The 26,205-nt window shown below is 36.9% G+C and overlaps 1 protein-coding gene across 1 annotated transcript in view; it reads left to right on the top strand.

The window, feature by feature from the left end:
- fbln2 (fibulin 2) overlaps positions 1-15,657 on the top strand; it is a 55,551-nt gene extending 39,894 nt beyond the window's left edge. The window contains 10 exon segments of the mRNA XM_051913154.1: positions 2,110-2,244; positions 5,958-6,095; positions 6,298-6,441; positions 7,782-7,910; positions 8,729-8,854; positions 10,427-10,543; positions 11,079-11,207; positions 12,059-12,182; positions 14,248-14,389; positions 14,391-15,657. Of these exon segments, the coding sequence (XP_051769114.1) occupies positions 2,110-2,244; positions 5,958-6,095; positions 6,298-6,441; positions 7,782-7,910; positions 8,729-8,854; positions 10,427-10,543; positions 11,079-11,207; positions 12,059-12,182; positions 14,248-14,389; positions 14,391-14,606 (1,400 nt within the window). The 3' untranslated portion in view covers positions 14,607-15,657.
- Positions 15,658-26,205: the final 10,548 nt, after the last annotated feature.

The following is a 26,205-nucleotide window of genomic DNA, read 5'->3' on the forward strand; positions in this document are numbered from 1 at the left end:
CTGCATGAGTGCTGCTGGGACTGGGGAGCTGCGCTTCATTGAGGGAAACATGGATTCCAACATATACTGTGACATTCTGAAGCAGAACATGAGAAACTGGCCCGAACGGCAGTTTTCCAACATGATAACGACCTCAAACACACCGCTAAGATGACAATTGCCTTGCTGAGGAAGCTGAAGCTGAAGTTGATGGAGTGGCCAAGTATGTCTCCAGACCTAAACCCTATTGAGCACCTGTGGGACATCCTCAAGCAGAAGGTGGAGAAGCGCCATGTGTCTAACATCCAGCAGCTCTGTGATGTCATTATGGAGGTGTTGAAGAGGATCCCAGCAACAACCTGTGCAGCTCTGGTGAATTCCATGCCCAGGAGAATTAAGGCAGTGCTCGATAACAATGGTCCTCACACAAAATATTGACACTTTGGACACAGTTTTGACATGTTCACTTAGGGAGTACTCACTTTTGGTGCCAGTTATTTAGACAATAATGGCTGTATGTTGAGTTATTTTTAGAGGACAGTAAATCTGTACTGCTATACAAGCAGCACATTGACTACTCTAAAGTATATCCAATTTTGATTTCTATAGGATTGTTCCTTGAGAACACAATCAAATGGTTGCTGAAATGTGAGGGGTGTACTCACTTTTGTGAGATACTGTATCTCTTGTTATGTACGCTGTAAATGAAAGTGATAAAAAGAAAGTGATAATTTGAATGGAAAAAAAGCTACAGTAAAAACTTGTTAAACTGTAAGTTACTGTAAGTTAAAATAAATGGTTTAACATCGTATTTTATGCAATATTACTGTAAAATGTTTAAGTAAAAAGTATAAATTACTATATAATTTACTGTTTAAATATATGAAAGAAAGTAATAATGAACTACTTTCTTATTTTAATCTAAAATATTTTAAGTAAAAATATGACCCTATAATTTACTGTGAAAAACAGTAAATACATTTAAAATCATTATTTAAATTTCATATTTTTTTGTAAAACGATTTTTTTTTTAACTTGAACAGTATTTTTTTTTTTTTACAATGACTCCTTAGAAATGCCCAGAATGACAAACTGAGTTTGTTCTTGAGTTATTTAAGGAGGTATAGCTATTTTTTGTAAGCCATATTGCCTCTTTTTCTTTAACCTTCTCCCTATTTTTTTCAAAACTGCTCAATAGACTTTATTAACCTATTTAACGCATATTCAAGGCCATGTATTTTCATCTTTTTTAAGTTGCTTCGGTCTTAACAAAATTTGCAATGTTAAGCATTCTGAAATTACATCAACCCGAAGCACTTATAATATTTCTATAATTATTACATTGGTCTTGTCTTCCTTATACATATAAACATTTATAGCTGCCTCTGCATACTTAGTATTGTTGCAGACCGCTGCCTGAAAACAAGATTCACAAAGTGTGGTCACTGGTATGACAACAACGAAGTCACTCCTATTTACCTAAAACACGTTTTTGCTTTTGGTATTCCCTTCTGGAAATGCAATTCTGTTATTATCCAATGCTTTGGCATCCAAAAAACATTCAAACATTTAAATTCATTGTTCTCTCTGTGTTATTGCCAGCTGTTGTGTGGAACAGATAAAGCACCATGTGCTCTTTTCTCTTCTATCCTAATGTGGCCAGAAGCGAGCACAAACATTTCCATCCAGTGCCCTGAAATTATTTACCCTGGCAATAACATGACAGATTGAATCCTTTTCTTGGGCCACAAATCAGCCATTGTCTAAGCTTCAAGTAATTATTTTCTCCTCTCTCTGGGTCGTGCTCGCTTTCCAATCTTGTTTTTCAACATGGAGTTATTGCCTTTAATAAATCTGGCCAACCGAAGATCTTGACAGTTCACCACAGCGACCAGAACCAAAGAACGTAAAGCAAAATGCCTGATGTGTGCTTCGGTTTATAGAAACACACAACGGGATCTGCTGGTCTCTGTTTTTTACACTGCTGTCTCACCTGCTTGCTTTTCCACCGGCTTCATCTTCTCCATTCCAGGTTTTTGTGGATGTAACTCGCCATTAATGTCCCTGGCTCTGTGTGAAGCTGTTATACTTTGGAGCCCAGCAAAATAATGCTGTGTTTTTGCTTTGCAGATGTGAATGAGTGTGTGACAAATACGCACACCTGCCAGGCAGACGAGCGCTGCGTGAACACCGTAGGAGGGTTTGTGTGCGAGAGGCAGATCTCATGTTCGAGCGGTTACCAGCTGAGGAGTGGAGTATGTGAAGGTGGGTTAGGGCTATAGTATCAACAAATGTTCACACACACACACAACATAATTTGTGTTTCCTAATTGACCGTCCACAAAGACCTGCCCCCTTTAGTAACTGTTGCTATGTATGACAAGCCATGCTGATCTCACGCCACACATCATGTTCTCACACAGTAAAAAAAAACATCACGGAGCAAAGAGGACACTGACAACGCGTCGATAGACAAGACAGATTAGGTTACTTTTGATATGAAACAAAGTCAAATTTCAAATTTTGTCAATTTTAAAGAAATTTAAACAATAAATACCATTTTGTGACTCTTTATTGTGTCACGACAGATCTCTGTAGCATTCATTTATTCATTTGTTCATTTATAGCATCAAATAAACATGAATGAACATCAGAAGGAATGTTGTTTCAATCGCAGAAAGACGTCACTACACACTGTTTTTCAAGTTCAAGTCCACCTACGTTAATCTGCTAACTCCCCTGACTGCTTTCTCGGACAAAATGGCGGATTCCGCGTTATGATTGGTTAGATCGCCTGTCAAACTCATGGCGAAGGGTCAATTGAAAGATTAAGTGTGTCAAAACAATTTAATGGTTCCTGTTCTGATTGTAGATCCTTTACATTCCATTAAGGACTCTTTTAGTACTTTTGAGGAATAGATGTTTGCAAAAAAAACATTTTACTATACTGTTACCAAATAATAAAATCCAATTTTAACAAAACATAGAATTTTACCATCACTCATAATCTATTTAAAGCATCCTATAGCTGAATAAAAGTACTTCAAAAAAATCATATTGACCTCAAACTTTTGAATGTTAGTGTAATTGTCATGTGATTTGAGTCTCACAGGGCTAAAGTACACACTAACTGTTTTTGGTTCATTTTGAGTCAGACATAACAAAAATAATAACTTTTGTTTCTGAATAAGAACTGGATCACTGTTGCCAACCCTACTTAGCAATTTTTTTTCAAGCAATGGTGTGAATTTGGGGGAGGGACGGCTCAGTTTGTCTGACCAATGATGACAAATGGAGGAGCGCTCAGGAAAGCTGTTTGAAAACAGACATTATTTGTATATTTGGTGATAAAATGACACTTAGCAGCCGTTCACACAGAATGAGTTTCTGCATTCCACTGTACTGCTTTCCTTGTTTTCTATGTAAACATGCACTAGATGGACATGTTTGACCATTGCGCTTGCATCCTGCGTCCTTTGCAGCATCACACGCGTTCTAAAAAACGTGGCACTTTTAGTCAACTTTTAAAAAAGTTTTTATCTCTTGACCCGCTGCAAAAATGTGTTTTGTGAATGGCCTCACTAAAAGTTCACAGAGAGCATTGTTTTATTAATTAAAATACATTGAGCGTTATGTCTACATGAACTTTGCTTTTATGTGAGATCAAATCAGCAAAAACATGGCAGCAGTCCAACTCTTCCTCAGCTATCAGAGCTGCTCAGTGATGCATATGGACAGAATCAATAACAAACGGTCTTCCATCCTTGTCATAGTCCTCTAGCCTCACATTAGTTCACAGATCTCAGACCAGTGTCTTCATTATCTAAACACCACCATCACCGCTGCAGAGAAAAACCAGACACCATGCAGCAATCTGCGCAGTAAAATGTGACTTTTGCAGGCCTTCACAGTTCGAAAGAGGCCACAGCTGATTGCCTCGGGCTCTCGCTTGCTAACATCTAAAACATCCTGCACTCTGTTTTTACACAAAGCAGATGCTTAGACACATATAACCATTGCCTTTGAACAGAGAAAATTTAGCAAGAGTCTCTGATTCTTGTCAGGACTTGGCCCGGTGCATTCTAATAAATGTGGAGGGATAATTATCATAAGTAGTAACGGAATAGCAATAGTGGATTTTAACTAATTGCAGGCTTTGGAAAGTTGAAACTCTGTTACTATAGTGCAACTGTATGATTTGGAAAGACTACCCTAAACTTGAAATTAAGGGCTTACCAATTTCCGTGGGTTCCCAGGTAACAGGGAACATTCTCAGAACTTCTCTTGTTTTGATGTTATGAACACACGTTCTTCCAGTAACATTAATAAAACATTAATTCAAAGATATCTGGTCTTTAATAATGTTCTCAAAGCGTTAGCACAAAAACATTATCTATGCTTCCTTCATAGAATGTTTTTATTTTCTTTTTCTGAAACATTTTAATTGGATATTTGTCTGAAATTATTAAATGTTACTACTTCAGAATGTTCAGAGAACTTTAAAAAGTATAAATCCCATAATGTTTGAAGAATAATAAAATGGAATGTTCCCTTAACATTCGCATAACCAAGATTTTTTTTTGTTTTAAATCATTTAAAAAAATAGATTTGAATGTTCAGAAATAACATTTTCAGAAATAACATTTTCATAACTTAATGGGAACTTTAGCAAAACGGGCTCAGAACATATTTTTGTTAGGTATATGTTACTTGATGCTATATGTGAATGAGAGTTTGCAATCTGTATTGAATGTATTGCAATAAAAAAGGTGTACTGTGAAATAATGTCAAGTAACTTCTTTCTGTCCTTGGGATGCATGCAAAAATAACTTGCAACACAGCTAATGTAGTCTGATTAACGAAAAAATGACTAAAATGAGTTCTTTTTAGTGATTCAAAAACATTGCAGTCCGATTCATAAACAAATGACTCATTATGAGCCAGTTCTTCTAGTGAATCAAAAACAAACAGCATGAGTCATGACCAGTGCAGTCCGATTCATAAACAAATGACTCGTTATGAGCTGATTCCTTTTTATGAATTAAAACATTAGCACGACCATAGGGGGCTTCTCAATACTCAGTTGATGCTTCCTCGTTTCCTCGCTCTTATGTCCTCCAGCCCGTAACCCAGAAACCAATCAAACTCAGCCATCTTGAAAGACATCTCAATTCTCTAATTGCACCATGAGGAACGAAGAGCCAGGAAGCTTCCTGAGCAGTCATGAGTGAGGATACACAGGTGTATCCTTCCCTCGCACCCTAAGGGGGTGGAGCTAAGACGCGGGAAAAGGAAACGAGGATGCACAAATAAGAAATGAGAAGCACCCCATGGTAATTTGATTCCCAAACAAATCACTTTTATGATTCTTTTAATGAATTTGAGTTCAAAAAGACAAGATACTGGTTTGAATCCTCTGAACTGAATCCATCGGAGCGGATCAAAATCTGACTCATTTGCTGAACTGCAGTTTATCATTATTTTCAGTGATGCTTGTATAATATGAAGTTGTGTGTCAGTATCATTAGCAGTTTGTGAAATACAAAATTGTTTGGTTTCTTTATTAATTGCATGCAAGTGTGGATGACTGTGGAGAAACTGGGGTTTGATTTTGTGAGATCAGCTGCCTTGAAGTGTGAGCATGCTTTCCCAGCCTGTTATTGAACCACAGTGCCACCTACTGTGAAGTTCTGACTTGTAATTGAGGACTGTTGTGATCTCTGTCCAAACCCATCTCCTCCATCAGATGTCTCAGATGACGCCCATCTAGTCATTATGCTTCTATGCTTGCCAAATTTAGTGAGATTTACAGATTTTCTTTAAGTTTTTAAGAGAGGTAACTTCATTTGTTTGGACCTTCTAACAGCATCAGTCTCAAAAGCTAAACAATTTTATCAGTGCAGGAACCCGACTTGGTGGCGTCTAGCTGTCCAGTCCACTGGCCTGTTTTGACATCTGCTGCACTCTTTCTCTTCTAGATATTGATGAGTGTGTTATGCGAACTCATAACTGTGGGATGGGCTTCCAGTGTCAGAATACTGATGGTTCATTCACGTGTAACCCGAAGCAACGCTGCCTCACAGGCTTCACTCAGGACTCACATGGCAACTGCATTGGTAAGACAGAGCAGGGACACCTTTAGAGTCTCTTAGTGCCCCCTAGTGGACAGATGCTTGAAGAATACCAAACTGTCAATGTTTGAAAATCTGAAAAAAAAAAAAATTACGGTCCCATTAACTGAACACACTTTTGAAAAGTTGCTTTTTTGTTTCATTTGCCTTTGTTTTGTCACTCTCTCTCTCTCTCACTTTATTTTAGACATTGATGAATGCAGCAGTGTGAGAGAACCATGTACGACTGGCTTTAACTGCATAAATACTGTGGGCTCTTACACCTGTCAGCGCAAGATTATCATGTGCAGTCAAGGTTACCATTCCAGCCCTGATGGAGCACGATGTATTGGTGAGAACGCACACAAATATAGATGCTTGTTATACCCTAAACCAGAAACCTTTTAGTGTTTTTAAATTTATAGATTATTATAACAGACATATTTAGATTAAAACATTGTTTTTCTTTAGAAATTAATTATTTTATTCAGTAAGGATTCATTAAATTTTTCAAAAGTGACAGTAAAGACATTTATAATGTTACAAAAGATTTCTATTTTAAATAAATGCTGTTCTTTTGAACTTTCTATTCATCAAAAAAATCCTGAAAAAATGTACAGTATAACAGTTTCCACTAAAATATTAAGCAGCGCAACTGTTTTCAAAATTGATTATAAGAAATGTTTCATGAGCAGCAAATCAGCATATTAGAATGAATTATTTCACAATATTACTGTTTTCACTGTATTTTTGACAATGCTGCCTTGGTATAAGAGACTTCTTTCAAAAACATAAAAACTTACTGACCCCAAACTTATATATTTAATAAATATAAATATTAGGGCTGTTCAACAATTAATCATGATTAATCGCATCCAAAATAAAAGTTTGTTTACACATAATATATGTGTGTGTACTATGCATATTTATTTTGTATTTATATACACATACACATAAATATGTATGTATATATTTAAGAAGTATTTACATGTATATATTTATATATAATTTAAATTATATATAAATATATACATGTAAATATTTCTTATATAATTTATATAATGTATATATTTATATATAATTTAAATTATATATAAATATTTATTGATTTTTATATTTTATATACTTTCTTAAATATATACATGTATATGTATGTGTTTATAAATACATAATAAATATACGCAGTACACACACATATATTATGTAAACACAAACTTATTTTGAATGCGATTAATCGTGATTAATCGTTGAACAGCCCTAATAAATATTTATATGATAAGTATTATTTATAGAATTTTTTTTTTTTTTTTTTTTTTCATATATCCTTTTCCTTGTTGGGGCTGTTGGGGTTGGTTCCCTTAAACATTTCTTATTTCTGAAATTTCTTTTTGAAGGCTTGGCGAAAGCTAATTCCACTTTTTTAAAGACCATATCTCAAACGTACTGTGGCAATACCATGGTGTAATGGTATGAGATGGTAATGTCATGATATTTAATCATTATTCATGTACCATTCAAGTACAGCGAACCTAAAAATAAACCCACCAAAAACAAGGCATTACTGTTACTCAATGTTGAAAAACCATGTTAGTAGCATACAGTATTACTTTTTGTTACCATTTCTGTTGGCATAAACTAACTGGACTTGTAAAGTCTACAAGAACAAATAAGACTGTTGAATGTGATCTGCAGATGTGGATGAATGTCAGACGGGCACCCACCGCTGTGGAGAGGGCCAAATCTGTCACAACCTGCCCGGCAGCTACCGCTGTGACTGCCAAACCGGCTACCAGTACGACACCATTCGCCAACTCTGTGTGGGTGCGTATCAACACATACACTGACACACACAACAAATACACAGCCAAAACACATCTTTGTTCAGATTAGCAAGTGCTTGCTGAACAAAACTTCACTTCAAAATTGACCTTACAATATGCTATGCAGTAACTCACCATGAAATCAGTCATATTGTAGTAGAATATTGCAGTATTTATTATAAATGATTTATCCTTTGCACTTCATTATTTTTTAAAAATTCATGTGCCCTCAAAATATTTAATCAAAAGAACTTCACCTCCCTCTTGCAGTGACTTCTCTTCTCTGATGATGTGTTTACTGGCGCGACTCGCGAGGGCGGGACAACCTGTCACTCACAGCAATAGCAAACCACAATGATCCAATCAAATACCGATGAACAAAATCAAGTCCCGCCCTACATTTTTTCTTGTTCACGAAGCCACTCAGATATACGTCATAATAGGGCCTCAAACGTCACAATTGTAACCTCAAACAGTCAAGTTTCCCCCTTTTTTCAAAGTATCTTAAACCACAGCTGAAAAATAAAGCACTTGAAGGATTTAAAAACAGTTTGGATACTGTGACTGAATTACCCAAAGGACGTCATTTTCTCTGTGGTTAGCCAGACTAACAGCACGCATTTAGATGAAGCTGACAGCAACTCATGCTCCAGAGAGCGTGCAGATTATCCTAATCTTGTATCTCTTCTGCTCCTGTAGCGGAGTGAAAGAGGACAGCAAGGCAAGGAGAAAGAAGGATGGAGCAAGAGAAAGAGATACTCCTCACACTACAGTATGTTTGTAAACTAATGCATTTCTCTGCATCTTTTCTGCTGACAGATGTAAATGAGTGTTGGCGGTACCCGGGCCGCCTCTGCGCCCAGACCTGTGATAACACGCCGGGTTCCTACCAGTGCTCCTGTACCACAGGCTTCTCCCTGGCCTTTGATGGCAAGAACTGCGAAGGTACATCCATTTGCACCAGCAGAAATGAACATGAATCAGTATACCTACAAAAAATGTGTTGTGCTCTGACAGTATGAATGTTCTCTCTTTCCAATTAAAGCGAGACACAGAGAGAGTGAAAAACAAAAATAGACGAGTAAGCTGTCAGCTGGTGTTTGCCCCCTTTTTTTTACTAGTCCCATCATGGACTGATCCATTCATGTATTCAGAGTTTATTTCAAGGACTTCAGTCACGTGACACATATTGTACCCCTAATCAGAGTTGTGTTAGTTACTTTTTATGGAAAGTAATGGGTTACATTACTTTTGCTTTACTTTTTCTCGTATGGGCTTGCTTGTTTGTTTTTTAATAACAACAAAAAGGTTTTATTTTTGGCAACTGTAAAGGCCCTTTTACACCAAAAGTGAAATTAATGAGCCTCAAACTGAAGGAAGTGCAAATTCACGCTTGTACAGTAGAGGGCGCAGCTCAAACAAACCTTTCAGTTGTGCTGCCATTCTGGATTCAAAAAGAATAGGATACAGGAGAAGGAAGTTCAACACTCCTATATTTATCTGAAGTCATTTTTGTTTATTAGTATGGTTGAAATGGATCATCGAAGGTCAGCAGCAAAGACATTGGTTAATAAAGTGAGGTTAAATACATAAAGTGTATTAATTATTGCAGGTTTGTGCAATATTATGAGTTTGCATTTCGCTGTTTTTTATTAATTTTGAGGAATACTGTCTAGAACTACAGTAACTATCATGTTTTCACCGCGCACAATGCCTCAGCACTTACTGTTTCTCTCAATATGGGGACTGGAGAGCTCTCAGTCAATAAATGGGAAAACAAAGTAACTTAGATATTTTGTCGTAAATTTAAAAGTAATGCTTTACTTTACTAGTTACTTGAAAAAAGTAATTTGATTCCTTAACTCAAGTTACTTGTAATGCATTACCCCCAACACTGCCCATAATATCTATCTATCCATAATACCGCCAGTGTATACTATTTACTTTTATAGTGTTGCTAAAGATAAATGTTCCTTTGTAGAAACTTGCAAAGGTGGCAGAAAATTTACCCGCAATTGCTGTCCTGTAGCAAATCATGATGACAATTACGTTTTAGACCATACGAATTTGTTACATTATTAGATTGTGGCAGTACGCTAATTTGCCCTATTTAGTAAATCTGACCTACATTGATTTAATACAATAATTTAATAAATTTTTGAATGTAATTTACATCATTTAATTTGAAAACTGAAAAAGCTCAAATCAAGTTTGATCATGTTCTCAAGCATAACTGGAGAATGATAGAACATATGACCATTTATACACAGAGTTTACATCACAAATTAGTTTGATTAGTGACCTAGAAATAGTGCAGAATTATATTTTACATCTGCCTAAAATTATTTCCAGGTTTTAATTAGATTTTCAATGTGGTCTCAGATTTTTGGACTCCACTGCATATTTGCATTGATATAACACACTGCCAGTGTGCACAAGACTGTAATGATTTATGGAAATTTGTACACACAAACATAATTTTAAATTCAAAAACTTGTTTTCTGTGTTCTCTCATAGATGTTAATGAATGTGACAACAATCCATGCAGTCAGGAGTGTGCAAACATCTATGGCTCTTACCAGTGTTACTGCCGAATTGGCTACTACCTGAAAGAGGACGGGCACACGTGTGAAGGTGAGGTGTTATCAATGTCCTCAAGGCAGGAAATGGATTAAAGTGCCCAATTATGCTATTTTAAAGGTTCATCTATAGGCTTACATGCATCCAAGGTCAAAAACACTTTAATTTTCTCACAATATACATTGCAGCATCACCTCTTTCCTTACAGTGTCTAAAACGGTTTGATAAAGAATCCCGTCTCATATGGCCCAGTCTGCAGTGATTGGTCTACTGCTTACCATCCATTTCATGCCCATTAAGGGTTAAACACAAGGACACAGTCACATTATACAGTATGTTGATTATACACATTATACAGAGATGATGTGATGTTTTCCTCTGATGGGGATATCAGATCAATAATGTCTTGAATCTTTTAATATGGATGGATTTTTTTTTCTCCAGATCAACATAGCAATTAGTGTGTTCTTGGCACATTTTCTTAAACACAAATCTTCCTGGTTAATAAACAGATCTTTCTCACAGTGGTTTGTTGTGATGTTCATTATAAACGATCTCACTAATAAAGATGTTCTTATTTGTTCTCTAGATATCGACGAGTGCTCACAGAGCATTGGAAACCTCTGTGCATTTCAGTGTGTGAACGTGCCAGGTAGCTACAAATGTGCCTGCCCTCCACATGGTTACTCCATGTCACCTAATGGACGCACCTGTCAAGGTAACACTAAAGAGATATATTACTTTATCATATTACATTTAAGTCTTTGTTTCATCTTCTGTATAAATAAAAGCACAAAGCATATATATATATATATATATATATATATGTGTGTGTGTGTGTGTGTGTATGTATAATAACAGAATTTTTGCGTGATCAATTCCTTTAAATTCTGGTTCATATTCTACCCAACACCTTTCCAAAGCCAAATGGTACAAACTCAATTCCGAGCCTTAATTTCTTTAATTGGCACATTGAGTTGCGAGCAGCTAACCTCAGGTTCAACACACCACTGCTCAGTGTCCTCCATCACTCTCCGAAAGATCATGAAATTGACGAGGCTCCCTCAGGCTCTCAAGATAGGAAAGTCGATGAGAGGTGAAGATGAGCCTGTACATGTTCCCGGAGGTTAGCGCTAGCCTGCACCAAACGAATTAGTCTGCGGATTGGAGCCGGCGAGCTGTAACGAGGACTTTGCTTTTGTAAAATGAGATGCATAATTAATTACTTCTGGAGGGACCAAAATTGACTCCTAGCAGAATGAAGCCTGGCGGTTAGTCACCGTAGACATCAGTCGCCCCTGACAACCCTGCTAGCATTGATTGGGACCGGGTACAATTTAATGCGCGCTGGCATTTAGATATTTATTTATGTAATAAAATCTTACCAAAGTCTAATAGTTTACTTTTGATTCACTATTGAATTTCCATTTACCCTTTTTTATGTAAGAAATAAGAACGAAAAAAAAACATTCAGGAAAGGAATAATGGAACGAAAGTTTTAAGCAGTCTCAGAGGCCTTAATATTCGATCGGACATCTATTTAGCTGTTGTCTTCCCTTTCGTTCTCAGATATTGATGAATGTGCCATTGGATCGCACAATTGCTCTGCTTCCCAGACCTGTTTCAACATCCAGGGAGGCTTCCGCTGCCTGTCATTTGCATGTCCAGACAACTACAGGAGAGTCTCGGACACGTAAGTATGACCCACTGATTTTCTACCCAATCATATTTATCGAACAGATTACATATGGGCTCAATCAGTGAACCTGCTACAGTGGCTGGACCCTGTCCAGCTTACCATAGTAATCAGAAGTTTCACACTGCTTAATGCAAGCATCTGCATAATGGTGAAACTAGAAATCATACAGATGCACATGTACATATACGGGATCAGTACATTTGCACTGCTTAGAGCATAAATACATTCATTGTGGCATCCTTGTGCCATCTGTATTGATGCTGGCACCTTAGAGAGCATGGTCTCTGCGAAGCAAATGGAATGGAGCCAGATTGCTTTGATTAGGCAGTAGTTCAAACACGCACGTCTGGCCAGTGTCAGCAAGGATTCTGATTGGTGGGAACTCCCACTGCTCACCATCAGCCCTCCTGAGATTCCCAGCTATATCAGAGATTAACAGCCCAGAGGAGTCAGCAGGAGCAAAAACACCTACGGTGAAGCTGTACATATGGGTTGTGGTCATTTTAGGAGACAGTATCAGTGTATTTCGTGCTGAACAACATATTTAGTTAATCAGTGGAACAAGACAATCATGTTATAGGGTTTTTTAGGTTGTTTATCGGTTGCTTGATGGTTCTTATTGATCCAAATAAAAAAGCCCGCCACTAAGTGTCTATATGGCTCCTTCAAAGCCCGTTTTATCACTGGCCAGGTGAAAGTCGCAAATATGATATCATTTAGAAAAGTAACAGCACACCTCTCCACAATCATCCGCACAATTTGAGGTATCATTCAGCATTCAAGCTTTATTTATCACTTAGGGGGTTTCAGAGCTTAAAGGGATATTTAGCTCAAAAATGAAAATTCTGTCACCATTTACTTACCCTACTTACCCATTACTTACCCATTATGTTGTTGTTTTATATATTTGTTTTGTTTTGTTTTGTGTTTCGTTTCGATTTGTTTTGTTTTGTAGCAGTCACCTAGATTTGTAAACATGTCTTTTCTTCTCACCATTTTCATTCCAATGACTTTCTTTCTTTCTTCTGTGGAACACAAAAGAAAATATTTTGAAGAATGTTTTACTGTTTTGTCCGTACAATAAAACTCAATGAGGTTTACAAATTTAGGTCACTATGGACAGAGACATTTTTCAAAATAGCATCTTTTATGTTCCACAAAAGAAAGTATAAGTCTAACAGGATTGGAAAACATGAGAATTTTCGTTATTGGTTAAAGGGTTAGTTTACCCAAAAATAAAAATTCTGTCATTAATTATTCACCCTCATGTCGTTCCACACCCATAAGACCTTCGTTCATCTTCGGAACACAAATTAAGATATTTTTGATGAAATCCGAGAGATACATGACTCGTCCATAGACAGCAATATAATCAACACTTTCAAAGTCCAGAAAGGTACTAAAGACATTGTTAAAACTGTCGACGTGACTGCAGTGGTTCAACCTTAATTTTATGAAGTGACGAAAATACTTTTTGTGCGCAAAAACAAAACAAAAATAACGACTTTATTCAACAGTATCTTCTCTTCTGTGTCATTCTCATACGTTGTTTACGTCCAGCGCTTCCAGGTTCTACGTCAGAACGGCGACTCATTATTGGCCGGCTCCTGCGTCAGAAGAGATTGTTGAATAAAGTCATTATTTATTTGTGTTTGTGCACAAAAAGTATTCTCGTCGCTAAGGTTGAACCACTGCAGTCACGTCGACGGTTTTAACGATGTCTTTAGTACCTTTCTGGACCTTGAAAGTGTTGATCATATTGCTGTCTATGGACGAGTCATAAACCTCTCGGATTTCATCAAATATATCTTAATTTGTGTTCCGAAGATGAACGTAGCTCTTACGGGTGTGGAACGACATGAGGGTGAGTAATTAATGACACAATTTTCATTTTTGGGTGAACTAACCCTTTATACTGTCCCTTTCAAAGAGTCTGTTAATGTCATAAGAACCGTTTTAGATGTTTGACTTTAAAACACAGGTTCGGCCACAGGGTCTTTGCATAACAAATTCTTGCACATTCGATGGACCATAACTTTCACCTCTCCCATGTTTTTAGACGCTGTGAGCGAATGAGTTGCCCCAACTTCCAGCAATGCCAGACTATGCCATTACGCATCACATACTACCAGCTGAGCTTCCAGACCAACATCGTCATCCCAGCTCAGATCTTCCGCATCGGACCCTCGCCCGCCTACTCAGGGCGACAACATCATCATCAGCATCCCTCGCGGAAACGAGGAAGGCTACTTCAGCACGCGGAAGCTCAACAGCTTCACGGGTGCCGTGTACCTGCACCGGCAGGTGCAGGATACACGGGACTTCCTCATTGACGTGGAAATGAAGCTGCTGCGTCAAGGAACTTTCACAACTTTCCTGGCTCGCATCTACGTGTTCATCACAGCAAACTCTATGTGATGTTAGCACTCGTCTAGTGGCGACTTTGATTTCGCATGGTGCTAAACTCAAGCTTCAAGCTTCTGCCTTGAAATTGTTTGTCATCTGGCAGATCTTTAGGCTTCTGTTTGCCTAACGGATTTTGCTCAGTAAGACTTTGATGGGACTCTCCCACTGGGATCCAACCGCTTTGAGTTGAGTGAGAACAAACAGGATGGAGTACAGAGACTGACAGAAACATTTGGCTTTTAAAAGTCCTAGTTTTTCCTCTTCAAAGTATTGAAAGTACTCTACACCGGATGCTATTTATACTGTACCAGTTTATCTTGATTGCCTGAAACTGCTTTTTATAGCACTTCATTACTTTTCTAACAACACAATGTTTCTCCTCAGGGGTTGGCAGAAAAGAGCTGAGGTAGAGTTACACATTTGTAATGGCTGTCACAATTCCTCTGCAGGCCATTCAAGTACTGTGCCATTTAAACGTCTAATAATTTCACAGCTCATTCCAAACAACTGATAACTGTATTTGAAAACGTATCCGTGATAATTCACATGAGTACCTCAGTTCAGAGCCCGCCATCCTGCGAAAGATAACATCGTGTTATCATGTCTGTAATCATTGTGTTAAACACTTGCAATTAAAAAGGTGTATGATTGTATTATTATTTCAAATGTTTGTTTCAAATGCGCTCCCTTCATAGCTCTTGGTGCTAATATACCGTTTTGGAAATGTTTGACACTCCAAAGCAGCACTGAGAATGTTTCATTTGTTATACATCATTTTGTATGTCTTTACTTTGTAATACTGGACCTATTTTGATGTATTACTGTCTTGAAAATTCATCTCAGGGTAAAAGCCTAAAATCATCTTGATATACTCTCATGCACAGCTTTTCTGAAATTATAACCCAATTCTACTCAGTACAAAGAAACATATTCGGTATCAACATAATAGTGTTTCATACTCGTTCAATTCATGGAACAACCAAATGCATCCGTATATTAATGCAGTATATATGATCTGCCTTAGTGGATTCAATTCTTCAATAAAGCAACACCAATCCTTTTATTAGTATTTTAGTGATTACTAGAGATGTTTGTCAGTTCTGTTTGTTTATTTCATGAAAAGTTAGAGATTGCCTCCTAGTGGTGAAAAGAGGAAGTAGTGGCCTGAGGCTGCCTTTGCTTTCAGCATGCTGTAGTAGCTATAAACCATCATCAGATTTTATGATGAAATTATTGCACTACTAATGAAGCATTTTATTGAACTATCAATTGCATTTAAAGACAACATGAAATCAAATCTGACCCTATTTACGTTTTTAATTCATGTTAATAAGAAAAAATGTTTGTAATCTTTAATCAAAGAGTAATAACTTGCTCTTCCTCTGAAAGGACCTTTCTTTTTTGAGAATGTTAATCAAGAGCCAAACTTAGCCATTGATCAATTCCCAATGGATGGAAGTCCCTTCCCACACATTTTCTTATTAAATATCCTGTTTCACTCAGAAATACATCACATAACAGAGGTAAAATGAGTTGCAAACAGCATTTAACATTCAGGAAATGGCCTAAAGACCAAAAACAACTCTGTATTATGTGTTGGCATTTATATTGAAAAGGTGGGCTGTTTTTGGCTTTTGGAACAGCCTGGCAAGTCGAGGTGCTTTGCTCTTTACTCCTCTCATTGTGCTTTCCATCACAATTCTCATCAGACCTCAGCGCTATCATTTTCTGTCGCACCCTGGAGGCCTCTCAACCCTGCCTTTCATTGTGTAGGTATCGGAAAAGGGCGTGCGTTGTTCAAAGCCGGCAGCATGGTCCTGTATGTAGTACATCCCTACAGATAACCTCTGGCTGCAAGTGGGATGAATGATACGATTCGTCAGCTCAACAGCACAGCATAAATCACACTTACTGTAGTCTGGTTTAAAAAAAAAAAACACGTAAGTTAGTCAGGAAGTATGCTCGACAGTAATTGCTGTCGAGAGCATATTTATACTTTATATTCACTGACATGACTAATTAACCTGTTATAGGGATGGTTCACCCAAAAATGAAAATTCTGTCACCATTTACTCACCTTCAAGTTGTTCCAAACCTTTATGAATTTCTTTCTTCTGCTGAACACAAAAGAAGATATTTTGAAGAATATGGATAACCAAACAGTTGACAGGCCCCACTGACTAATATATTATAGGGCCAGAATTGATTCTGATTTTCATTTTTGGGTGAACTATCCCTTTAACTGTCACCCCCCTTTTTGAGTATAGATCCAACATTAAAGAGATAGTTCACCCAAAAATGAAAGTTCTGTCATTAATTACTCACCCTTTTTGATGAAATCTGAAGGATCAGAAACCCCTCTTTTAATGTTACTGTTCGTTCATAACTTTGTGAGAACCTTGCCAGAACATTAGCCAAAGTTCTGAGAACTTTCCCTGTTAGCTGGTCTATTATTGATGTATTACAACAAGATTCATATGTCAATCTGACACTAATATGGCCATAGATCACTTATGGAGCAGTTGCAACAAGTTCCATTTGATGGTGTTGCGCGGGTGGCCCCTGTCCTCCCTGTCGACAGTCGAGGCTCAAACACTTCCGTCCATTGAGATGCCGTCCTACACACACTTAGGAGTGTGCTGCTTCTTACAGATTATCGTCTTCCCTCTTCATGCTTATCAGTGAGGCTAAATATACATTATTGTGTTTTTGGAAAGCAAGTGTTCAGCCCAAGGTGGGGAAGCCACTGAGAAACACACTGGCTATATGATAAAGATGCTCACAGGAAGTTATGAACCTTGTGATAATATTCACACAGAGTCTTGATGATTCACCTATTCACTGATTTCATTTTGGGCAGTAAAAAGTATTTAGAAATTTAAAAAAGTATGAATTTACTAATATAGTTTTATTAATATTTATAATTAGCTTTTATTTTTTTCATATTTTTCAGTTTTTATTTTAATTTTAGTTACATTTTATTAAAAGAAAAAATATTTTATTATAAAACAAACGGCCCCAATGTAATTTTTAGTGGCTGTATTATGTAATTTTAGATAGAAGTGTCTTGTTTCATTCTCAAATGAATCAGCATTTTTAAACGACTCTATTGATTGAATGAATCAATGACTCATTCATAAAAACGTTATAAAGGCTAATTAATTTATTTCCCTAAATAAATTAATCGATGAATTCGAAATAGCATACTGCCATTATGTTGGAGTCATACAGTGTTTGTTTTTTGTTGTAGCTCTTACGGTGTCTACATAAGTGTCACGAATAAAACGCTAATGGAAACATTAGTTTTGGAGTATTTTACCATCATTCCAGTGGGGTAGCAACAGTACACTAGTGTGCTATTTTGAATTCAGTCATCTTTTTAAACGAATCAGATGATTCATTGACTCATAAAGACTCAAAGTCATTTGTCGCCACCTACTGGCATAACGATGAAAAAAGAGTAATAAATCGTTGTTACTAATCCAAAAACACGTTGTTACTAAATCTAAATCCAATAAAAAAAAAGATTGACAGTCTTTCAAGAATGCATAAACACACACAAGGCGAATTATACAGTGAAAAGTTCCAGTGCTGCACAACATCATAACAGTGAAACCTTTACTTGAATGCTTTGCTCCTCTAAAATCACAGAAGTTCTATCAGCTCCAAGAATTGATATGATTATAATTTTGAAAAACGTACACTGAAAACGAACGTCAAACCTCCCTGCCATTAAAAAAACCCTGTTACAATGCACAACTGAGATCTGCAAGTGCTGTCGTGTCAAAATGCAAGTTAATTACTGAAGTGGATGATTTACTGTGCAAGCTATTTAAATGCCCTTCAGCAGCATCTGTTTTGATTCTTTGATGCGAATCACCCGAAATTTACATCTTTAATCTGCATGCTTTCAACTTCACAATTTAGTTCTTTTCACTCTTAAAGCTTACTGTTCTCCATCCTTGCCTTCAATCAATTGAAACTAGTAAACCATCTGAGCTCAGTCAATAAGAACTTAAAGAGGTAGTAATTAAATGAAATTGAATTGCACTTGCACAGAGGCAGTTTCTGTGTGAGAATATGTAGGAAGCTGGTACTCACACCGGGCCACCCTCTAATCCATAACGGGTATCTGAAGATAAAAGACGGGATCATTACCTGTCCGTGGTGAGCTGGGTCAAATTGAAGGCTTTTATCAGTGCCTTGTCACTCCAGATTGATAAGTGTTGTACTTCAAAAGCCTTGGAGTTAGACAGCAGTTCCCCTCAGATGACCTTCTCATGGTCCTCAGGTCAGCATTAAAGCATGGTTCCTAATTGCTCTGGCTATTGGCATTAACATTGACAGGCTGTCTGACTGACTAACATCAGAACAAGGCGTCTTCTATCTGTTTATGTCCGTTCATCAATCAGTCTGCATGGCAGTGATGACAGAAACATACAGAATACATTGGAATCCAACAAACAAAAATTGGATTTTTATTACTAGTTTACTTTTTTGGAACATTTTGTGAAATGTTTAGACAGATGTTTCTCCTTTCATTACTAAATGAATCAGCGTTTTTGAATGAATCAGCCAATGAATCAATGACTCAATCATACAGACAGTGACTGCGTGACATACTTTGAGTTGGTACTTATTTAAATAGGTAATAACTTTGCAACCTCTAAAAAAGGATGTTCTATATAGTATGAATGTGTGTAGTATCAATGACTTTATATAGCCTACAGAAAGACAGTGCACTCCTATTACTATGAATGTGAGAAAGTGCAATATGGCGGAATAAGTCCCGCCTTCTAAGTACAATAGCCAATCGCTGATTGGTAAAGTCAACGCGTCACTGCAGCTGCCGTTAGAAGCTCCGGTTGCTATAGAAACAGTCACTGTTCTGAGACGCACGCTTAGGACTGCGCATACACATTAAGCCCGAAACACACCAAGCCGACGCCGACGAACTAGTGGCGACAAAAGCAGACTGCGGGGTTGGCTCACATCAGCAGCGTCTAGGTCCAAAGTTGCCCTGACACACCAAACCGACGCTCGACACCCGACGGCCAAGTAGCACGTCCGTTCTGCGCCTGCATAAGAAGAAATGCCTTTCCATACCAGCAGGTGGCAGTAGCTGTACAGCCAATCAGAACGATCAGATGGTCCAACTGACCAACAAGTTCCGACGCCGATTCAATGGCCCGAAAATAAGCCGACGAGGACCAACTTCAGATGATGGTGCGGAACACACTGAGAAAACTTAGTCAGCCGACGAACAAAAACTGCCCGACGCCCGACCGTCGGCTTGGTGTGTTCCGGGCTTTAGCTTGGTCCAGCCTGAAAAATGCAGTTTTTTGTCATGATTTGAGCATTTAGAAACAAAATTTATGAGACAGTTGTTGTCAGATTTCATTGGTGATTTTAAATATTAAATTTAATTGTAAGCTTGGCGAAACGTTTCGAAGAATTTGATGTTGCCCCATTTAAAAAGATAGGAGCTGCACTTGCATGCCTGAGAGGCGTTTCAAAAATGGCCGCCAAACGAAATGACTTGTCTTAAAGGGACTTTGGTAGTATGTAATCTGGACGTACTACATTCACCGTGTTGCCCTTATCACGTGACCTACCAGAGTCAGTCGTGTCACTGCCGTTCGCCTACTATATATTAGGGAAGTAGTCTATGTGATTTCGGATGCAGCCAATCACTGGTAAGTGAATAAGTGAATGAATGGTTGAGTGAATGAATCAATGACTCATTTATAAAGACGTACATCACTTATCGCTAAATGTATCAGCGTCTGAATAGCATAGTGCCATTTCTTTATAAGGCAGAAACAGAAAGAATGAGAATTTTTCATTGCCGAATGAATCAATCAACGTTTTTGAGCGAATCGGTTTAGCGAATGATTCAATGAGTCGTGCACAGTCTCTTGTTTTGTTCCTGAATGAATCAGTGTTTTGAACAAATAGTTTGAGTGAATGTTTCACTGATTCTTTCAGAAGACTTTAGTCGTTTGTAGCCACCTACTGGCGTATTACATGTATTACACTTTGTTACTGATCCAAATACAAATAAATAAAATTAATCAAATTGATGACAGTCGATCTTGAATACACAAACACAGACAAAGTGTAGTATTTAACGTGTCACTGACCACCAGTTGTAGAAATTGCAGGCCGACCAGGAATCTTCAACAGCAGAATTCCTCAAAAAGTTCTGCACTACTGGAAATCATTCATAAATTGCAGAGTTTCTGTTCCTTATGTGTTTTTTCTTTCAAATCTGTCTACCATGTTTAAATCCATTCTGCAGAATTTGGAAATGTGGAAAACACACAAAAATTGTATAGATCAGTGTTATTGTTATTTTCTACAGGCATCTAAAATGTTTCTTCAGTATTTTTGTGTGTGGTTACATGTATCCATGCATGACTGTGTATGTGTGAGAGTGTATTCAGCATGTCACCACAAAATGGTTATCAGTAGGTGTCTGTGATAACTCAAGTGGTCAGTGCAGGAGGAGCTGAAAGGGGGAATTAACACATTCGGCATGTTAAAGCTTCTGTATCTCAAAAAAGCTTCCGGGGGAAAAATATGTCCAAAAAACATCATAAACTCACATACTGTTTAAACTCTTTGTATTTGTATAGATATCTGAATCCATCAGTACAGCCATAATTAAAATGATTCAAACACATTTTGTCTTTGTTTTGAAGGAAAGTTTAAATAAGATATCTTCTACACTTATCTTGGATGTTGATTTTTCTAAATCCTCTGAGACAGAATTATAATAATGCTCAGATCATAAAGAAAGAGGGATTTGCTTTAAAGGGCTGTATGTTCAGTTAATTACTATCCTGTGGCTGGTGAAGGAATGTTCACTTGCACAACACACTTGCGTAACCTGTTTTAGTGTCAGCCCATCAAATACTATATGCTCACATTTTCCATTCCAGCATGAGCAAAAACACAGTGCCTGTAATAAAATAACATCAGAGAGCACAGAGTTCAAACCTTTGACCTACTGTAGGGTGTCTCTTCTAGGATAAAAAATTGTATAAGATAAAGAGTCAAATTTTGGCAATCATTTTGGCAATTTTGTTCTCTATAGAGCTTTGTTATATTGTTTTTATGTTCCCAGTCTATGTTTAGCATAGCAACACCAGTAAACCATATGCGTGAGAATAATCCATTTGTTTGTTATGTTTTTAATGAAACAGGGATAATCTATTTTATGTTCCTCACAATGTTTTCATTTGTTACACAATATTTCTTTTACGCATACCTTAGTTTTGCAATAATCCATAATAATTCATCTGAAATACAGCTACAGTAAAGTCATGTAGTATCAGATACTAACAGTAAGTCAGGGCTCCCATTTGATTTTTATCTCTTTGTAATATGTATAATTACACCGATTTCAGTAGTGAAATATTATTCTTGGAGAGGGCCATAATGGAGGGAAAAAAATCCCCCTAATTTACACAAGCCTGTTTTCTTTTTTTTTTCTTTTTTTCTGTTTAGAGAGACTAGATGGTATTCTGACTAGAAAAGCCTATTACACAATGAAAATAGTTTATCTGTTATCAAAATCATTTTCAGCGTGCCATAATAAATAAAACAGACACTCGCTCAAGACACTACATGAAGAATATCCCAAAGATTAAATAAAAGAGCTGAGGAGTAGACTGTACAATAATACACATTTTTGTAAGAGATGGCTGGGCAAAAATGTAAAAATAAACAACAACAAAAAATAATAATAATAATAATAATAATATAAAAAATATAATAATAATAATAACAATAATAAATAATTTCTAAATAGTATCAATTATATAATTATAATAATACATTTAAAAAGCACTTCACTAGAATGGGTAACATGGTTGCTAATTTAGCCAAAATTAATCTGTGATTCAGTGTGGGCTAGCAGTTAGTTTTCTGACAAAATGTTGCTTTGTAATTACTGATATATTTCCTATAAATTGCAGAAAATATTTATTATTTTTTTCTTACAATAACTTATTACAGAGTTAAAAAAGTTATATGAGAGTTTAAAGCCATAAACAATAAAAAATCTCTAGTAAAAACTGAGAACATTTTGGGGCCGTTTACAGTATTTTCAACTAAAAACGGAAAACTTTTTATGCGTTTTGGCCATTCATTTAGGATACATTTACACGACAATGATATGCTTAAAACGGAAAAGTTTTTCCTTTGAGTTTTCTGCGTACAGACCATTGTCAAAATCCCCATTCACACGGATCCGCGGAACTAAAAATGCTGTATTTTACTGCCAGGCCGTTAGATGGCGATGAAAAACCATATACTGAACATGTAATACGCATGTACATGACGTCATCGTTTCCACAGATTCGCGTTTTTGTTGTTTACACGGAGATCGTTTTCAAATACTTGCACTTTGAAACATGTTTTCAAAAACTTACGTTTTTAGGCACCCAAAATGCCGTTGTCGTGTAACTGAACGGCCAAAACATTAAAAGTTTTAAGTTTTTAGTTGAAAACGGTGTCATGTAAACGGCCTCTTAGGCTACACATCAACAGCATGAAATGGAACCTGAAACACGCAAAGTTCTGAAGACGGGTTTCAAAGTTTTTTGACATTATTTGTGATTAACATTTGTTTAACATTATTTGTGTAGACCAAAAGTTTACAGTATAGCCAGGGCTCGATTTGAGGGAGGATGCGGGGGTTGTCATCCATTTTGTTGAAAAAAATGACAAAAAGCATCCCCTCTGTAAAGCGACCATCCCCTCTTATCATCCCCTTTAGATTAACAATGTTATGTATTATGTAAATCTTATCATGTAAATGAAAATTTAAAATTCTCTGTATGATAATTAACAAACTATAACAGCGAATGACCAATTAGAACTCAGTATTGTATCTCGCCGGATCTCTGATTCAAGCCAAAGTCCCTTTCAAGGAAAGTCTGTTCACTCAGCGGCCATATTTGCAACGCCTCTGGGGAACTATTTTGGGCATCCAAGAGACCAAGACCAAGTTCTATCTATTTGAATGGGGGAATCATTTGTTTTCAATGATGGTCACTTTGTTCCTTTTTTCGAGATCTCAAAAGCAGTCTGTTTCATTCCTTTACGAAATCTCAATGACGGTCGGTTTTGTTCCTTTACAAGATTTCAATGATGGTCGGTTTTGAATGACGTTCGGTTTTCTTCTGTTACGAGATTTCAAAGACAGTCAGTTTTGCTTTGTTACGAGATCTCAATGACAGACAGTTTTGTTCCTTTATGAGATTGCAGTGACGGTCTGTTTTGTTCCATTATGACATTTCAATGATGGTCGGTTTGGTTTCATTACAAGATTTTAACGATGGTTGGTTTTCAGTGTCGGTTTTATTTGGTTATAAGATTTCAATGACAGTTTGTTTTTCCGTTACGAAATTTCAATGATGATCAGCTTTGCTCCAGTATGAGATTTCAACAACGGTCAGTTTTGTTTTCTCACGAGATTTCAGTGACGGTTGGTTTTGATTTGTTACGAGAATTCAATGATGGTCAGTTTTGTTTCTTTCTGAGATCTCAACGATTGTCGGTTTTGTTTCTTTGTTCCTTTACAATATTTTAAAGATGGTTGGTTTTGTTTCATTGCGAAATTTCAATGATGGTTGATTTTGTTCCTTTACTAGATCTCAGTGACAGTCAGTTTTGTTCCTTTACGAGATCTCAATAGTTGACGGTTTTATTTAGTTATGAGATTTGAATGATTTGTAGTATTTGATGTGCTGTATGGACTATTTTACACCAGGGTTACACCCCTTATATTCTGGGGTTTATGTTAACCCTTTATACAGTACAGCTTATTGCAACCGTACTGGGGCATCAGGACCCACTCAGATGACAGATTGATCAGACCCGCTTTCAAAGATAGTTTTCTTTAATTACGAGATCACAACGACAGTATTATTCCTTTATGTGAGATCTCAGTGACGGTTGGTTTTGTTTCATTAAGAGATCTCAATGATGGTCAGTTTTATTCTGTTATGAGATTTTAATGACAGTCGAGTTTGAAACAATTTAAACTGTTGGTTTGTTTTGTGACAAGATTTCAATGATGGTCGGTTTTCAGTGTCTGTTTTGTTCCATCTTTCCAACCATAGACCCTCTTAGGTAGAAGTATAAATCTCAACAATGGTGACATGCTTCATGCCACAATGCATTCTATAACAAACTATTATTAAGTTGAAATTAACTGCATTACATCTACGATTAAAAAAAACAAAAAACAGATTAGACCACTAGATGATGACAACCTTTTCATCATCATGCTGCAATGCATGCTGGGAACAATAGTACAAAACTCCCAGCTTGCATCACAGCTTGAATAAATTATGCAGCTGAATCATCCTATTATTCTCTTTAATTCTAACTATATGCTTTTATTTTTTACTGTGGTTTTTATTGTCCTATAGTAGCTTTTTGTGATGTCCAGAGTTGATCTTGTCTCAATATTTTGTTGTCACCATTGTGGAGAATCATACACTGATAGCTCATATCTGTATTTGTTATTGTAGATTACTGCTTTCTGCTCATCTTCTAACTGATTTCTGCAATACAGTGTGATTTCATGTTTCAGTAAAACAGGGTTTGTAATTTAAATGTCTTAAGGGCAAAACAATTATTACATTTCAAATAATTAAAACTCTTTTGCAATGATTATTATAAGAGAAACATTAGTAAGCATAAGAGTTAAGAGCCCAAGTAATGGAAACACCAATCACCATTATGGTGACTACAAATGAAGCAAACATGAATGTTAAACTTCTGTAGATGAATGACAGAAATAAAGTCAGTCTGGTTAGTAATATGTGAAGCTGTAATGCTGTTTGTGGAGTTGTTTAATCCTCCTCTGCTGAGATCTGGAGAGATCTGGGGCCTCATTTATAAAATGTTGCACAGAAACCATCCTAAATTTGATCTTACGATCATTTCTCAGATGGGTGTACGTGTGATTCATAGAATGAAGGTACACACAGAAAACGAGCACCTCTCTTTCAGATGTGAATTTTATAAATTGCAAATGATCTTGAACTTGCACGCAACTGAATGGTTTCAGTTCTCCACGTTGTATACCACACCTAATTAATGCCATTTACATTAAAGATCACCAGTCATCATCCAAATCCTTTAATTTAGAATGGCAAGCTGAAAGAATAGCTTAGATTTCCAAAAACCTGCAGTAATCTGACAAGGAAAAGTGCGTACGTCTGCTCAGACCCTGACGTGGTAAACAGGAGCGCTCCGCCCAAGTGCCATCATTCATGCCACATGTGGCCCAGATCATCATACCACTCGTGGCAGATGTGGGCCGGATTTAGGCCGGCACAAAGTTGCTATCTGGGGAGTGTCATTTGGAACTCATTATTTTAGTTATTTTTATTAAAAATATATGTTGATAATGATTAAACACTTCAGTGCCCTCCAAAGGGAGAATTTTATGTAGCCTATATAAAGGGATGGATTGTGTGTGTGTGTGTGTGTGTGTGTGTGTGAGAGAGAGAGAGAGAGAGAGAGAGAGAGAGAGAAAGACTCTGGTGGTCACTCATCCAATACTACAATGAAATAAATAATTTAATGA

The sequence above is a fragment of the Ctenopharyngodon idella genome, chromosome 11, assembly GCF_019924925.1.
Source record: "Ctenopharyngodon idella isolate HZGC_01 chromosome 11, HZGC01, whole genome shotgun sequence".
Lineage (NCBI taxonomy): Eukaryota > Metazoa > Chordata > Actinopteri > Cypriniformes > Xenocyprididae > Ctenopharyngodon > Ctenopharyngodon idella.